This window comes from Manis javanica, chromosome 11 (assembly GCF_040802235.1).
Source record: "Manis javanica isolate MJ-LG chromosome 11, MJ_LKY, whole genome shotgun sequence".
In the NCBI taxonomy this organism is placed as follows: domain Eukaryota; kingdom Metazoa; phylum Chordata; class Mammalia; order Pholidota; family Manidae; genus Manis; species Manis javanica.
Window position 1 is genome coordinate 3,231,489 of NC_133166.1, and position 4,492 is coordinate 3,235,980.

Sequence of the window (4,492 nt, forward strand, 5' to 3'; positions counted from 1 at the left end):
ATCTGAGTATAAAATAAAACAGAGCTAGTGATTCCGTTAAGTATTATACCTAAATACAGCCAACATTTCAATTTTTGACACTTTAAGCTTTTCTAAATGCTTCTCCCTGTTAGATGGATATCTGAGCCTTACAATAATCTTGTGAGTTCAAAGTAAAGGTGTGTTCTCACTATCTTACTAATTGTGAGCTGTTAAAGACAAGACAACAGGTCTAAAACAGAGTTGTTTGCACTAATTGCCTCCTCAACGAACTCAAGCTTAATTTACTTACAGTGTGGCCTTCTCAGATATGGAATCTTAAGCCAGTCAGGAATCATGTGACTAGCATTACTCAGGCAATCTGCCTGATAAACTCCTACCATTCCCTATAAAGAAATTGCAATCCAGCTCTTGCCTGGTATAAACTGCCCAATTCTCGGCTATTACAGCTTCCTTGTTCCTCTCCCTTGTGTCTATGAAATCTCTTGGCTTGTACAGCTCTTTGGTGCAACTGTCTTTGCATGTTATCCAATTCATGACTTGCTGAATCAAACCAGTAAGATCTTAAGTATTTATGCAGCTGAATTTTTATTCTTTAAGACAATATAGTGAAAAAAAGCAGCTAAATGACTTGCTCAAGATGCTAGTAAGAGAAGATTAAGATCAATTACGTGAACTCTGGGGACAGCACCATTCCCATGACACTGTGATTCCTACTTTACTAAATTTCAGAAACAAAAACTACCACCACTTTTATCTCCACCAAATCATCTTTATCATCACTGTCATTTCACCATGATCTTCACCATTGACCATGTATAAAATTCTTATAATATTTAAGTATTAAATGAGAAGGGATATCTTTATAGATAGATGTAAGCATTTATTATTTTATTTATAAATTATTTATGGTCTAATTTAATCCATGGAAAATATGCATATTTAAGTAAATAAATAATATTTGTATAGAGATATAAATATATAGGCAACATTTATATCTAATGTAACATTTATATAAAATATATAATTAATAAAAGATATGAAATGTGTATTATATAAAAAAGAAATGTTTTATATTTATGAATATGAAATATGACTTTAAAAATAAAAAACATAAAATAGTATTTGTATATATTTATGTCTATCAATATACAAATATGCATGTTCCATACATTTAAATAAATATTTATAAACATGTATATATGCATTTTTTCCATGAATTAAATACATAAATGAATAAATGTATGTAATGTCGGATGATTGAGGTTATAAATAGTTGATGAAGTAAAATATAACCATCTATAGAATAGGAGGTAACATTGTCTTACATGCATGTGTATTAACTCTGAGTAAAACTAGAGATGGCATAACTCAGCTGCTGGCAGAAGTACTCTGAGATGGATGCACTAAATAATCTCTTACTGTGGGTGGCAGACTTGAGAATCTGGGACCGGGAGGGTAGGCATTAATGGTTCTGTTGATGCTGCTCACTTTCCTTGATAAAATCAGTTCAAAAGTTTAATAATTCCAAACAGTAGGAAGGCTTCCAGGCATGAGAGAGCAGGCACACTAGTGCAATGCAGCTGTGTGGACTTTGGGTGGTCCTGAAAACAGCCCCTAACACCTTTCTTCACTGTTAATATCATGGGCATTTTCTTTTAAAAATAATTAATTGGCATAGGAGCAGCTGTTTGGAGTGCAGTTATGAAAAGAAGAAATAATTCAAAGCAAGCTACTCTGGGGCCGCAGTTGCTAAGTGGAACATAGAAATATGTGCCAAGTAAACTGGCTGAGACAGGTAAGCGTGTCCTGTTATATCATGTGCTCTGGCAGGAAGCTATTAGGAAGAGAATTAAGTGCATGAGAACTTTACTTTTGGTATTATGATCATAGTTCCACATGGGTTCACCTTAAGTTAAATAAATATGCTCCCAATGTTTCTTGAAGCTCAAAAATCTCTGGGTTTTGCTAGGAGTCTGACATCATACATAGGAATATTTGACTGCTCATTAATTTTAGTCAGCCACCCAACGAGGTTTTGTTATTTGATTGCTATTGGCCAGTCTCCATGCTATAGAATCAAAGGATCCTAATAAATACAAGTGTGCAGATTTAGCAAACTATTCAGGGAAATATACTTAACCCTTAAACGACTCTGGTTTGAACTGCATGGATAATACGTAAATTTTTTTCAATAAATATATTGGAAAAATTTTGGAGATTTGTGACAATTTGAGCAAACTCCCAGATGAACTGTTCTTTAGAAATATCAAAAACAATTACGAAATAATTATGTGCAATACCATATTATGAATAACTACCATGTTATATGCCACAAAATTTTTTAAATGATTTTATCATTAGTCGATACTCTACCATAGAGTAATCATATTGCTGCTTCTCTTCTATCAATGCATGAATCATTATACCTGTAAATAAATATGAGCTTCTTTTTCACATTACCTTCTCATTTTTGATGTCTAGTGTTACTAATACATATAACATCTTCAGTGTTCTGTATCACATAAGACAATACTGAAGTAAGTACTGTCAATTCATCTTGTAAACAGAAGATGTAAATTTACGTTATTGATAAATGCAGTCTAGTACTGAAAATGTATTTTTTCTTCCTTATGTTTTTCTTAATAATATTTTCTTTTCTCTAGCTTACTTTGTTGTAAGAATACAGTTTCTAATGCATATAATGCACAAGTCTGTGTGAGTCAATTGCTTATGTTTATCATGAGTAAGGCTTCCCATCAAGAGTAGACTATTAGAGGTTAAGTTTTGGGGAATCAAACTTATACATAGACTTTCAACTGCTTCGGGGTCAGGGCCTCTAATTCCCCTGTTGTTCAAGAGCTAATGGAGTCTTGTATACTTTTCAGTATATTTAAGCTGAAAGTATTCACACCCTGGATTCTATTTTTAGTTTTTATATGGAATATGCGAGGCATACTACTATTTCATTCATGAGGCATACTACTATTTTATTCTTTAGACACGAAGCACTGAAGATAGATTAATTTGCCTAGGACATATCCAATCACAGTACTAGCAGGTAGGTATTTAAAAGCATCTACAAGTACATCATAAGCAATATGTGGGTAACTTCTTCAAGGAGAATGTAGAGATTTGAAAAAGTTTCTCTGATAAACTTGTTACAAGCAGTTAAAACGTTTACCATGAAAGTCATCGCATTATTTTTTAAGTAATAATTTTCTCAGTGCAGCAATCACATCCTTGTTCCTAAGGGTGTATATCACGGGGCTAAATATTGGAGTCACTATGGTGTAGAAAAGAGAGAGCTGTTTGTCAATTCCTGCAGAGTGATTGGTTTGGGGCCTTAAATAGGTGATAATGGCAGATCCAAAGAATAAAAGCACAACCAGCAGGTGGGAAGAACACGTGGAGAAAGCCTTGGCCCGTCCTTGGACTCCAGGCAACTGCAGAATGGTGGAAATGATTTTGCTGTAAGAGGCGAGTATCAATACGAAAGGGGCTGCAACAAACAGTATGGCTACTGCATAGACCGAAATCTCATGTACTGAAGTGTCTCCACACGCTAGCTTGAGAATGGGAGGGATGTCACAGAAAAAGTGGTTAATCTGGTTAGAATTACAGAAACGCAGAGAGAAAATCTGGCATGTCTGTCCTATCTGCACTGGGATTCCACCGATCCAGGAGCCAACAGCCATTCGGACACAGACGTCGAGGCTCATGACTGGGGGATAGTGCAGAGGGCGACAGATGGCCACGTAGCGGTCATAGGCCATCACTGTCAGGAGGAGACACTCTGTGGCTGCCAGCAGCAGGAAGAAGCGCATTTGGGCCGCACAGGCCAGCACAGAAATGCTTCTATCCTGAGTCCAGAGGTTCAGCAGGATCCTAGGGAGAGTGACGGACACATAACCGATTTCCAAGAAGGAAAGATTTGCCAGGAAAAAATACATGGGTTTCTGTAGTGCAGGGTCAAGCCTGGTTATTATTATTATAAGGCTATTTCCAATTAGGATAATAATGTAAATGATGGAGAACAGCCCAAATAGTAGGCCTTGGAGGTTTGGAAGGTCAGAAAATCCCAGGAGTACAAACTGCATCACTGTGGAAACATTGTTCCCAGCTTTCATCCCTTCAGAGCTCATCTGTGGGAATGATGCAATCAGAAGCACAAGTTCATTCACCTTCTGTGGTTTTGGTTTTCTGATGCACAAGCAGGATGCCTTGCCATTCTTCCAACTATCTATGAAAACAAAACTTATAACTGCCAGGTGTTCAAAGTATAGTGAAATGTATTTTTTTATTACTATTAAAGGTATCTAAATGAAAACAATGTTCATAGTCATTTTTTTTCTGCTGTGGATTATCACATTTCTTTGCTTCTGAAGATAAGATAGATGATTGTAATTTTGCTACTCATCTGGACACTCAAAAATGCAAAATCTGAATTTATGTTCAATTATAACAATGATTCCATTCTTTCAGCTGCCATGTTTTTCTCTTTGCCTCTCAA

General features: G+C 35.8%; 1 protein-coding gene across 1 annotated transcript; it reads right to left on the minus strand.

Annotated features, from left to right (window-relative positions):
* Window positions 1-3,179: 3,179 nt before the first annotated feature.
* On the minus strand, window positions 3,180-4,124 carry LOC118971173 (olfactory receptor 10AG1-like). The gene has a single exon (XM_037011771.2). The coding sequence runs from the start codon at window positions 4,122-4,124 to the stop codon at window positions 3,180-3,182; it is 945 nt and encodes a 314-aa protein (XP_036867666.2).
* Window positions 4,125-4,492: the final 368 nt, after the last annotated feature.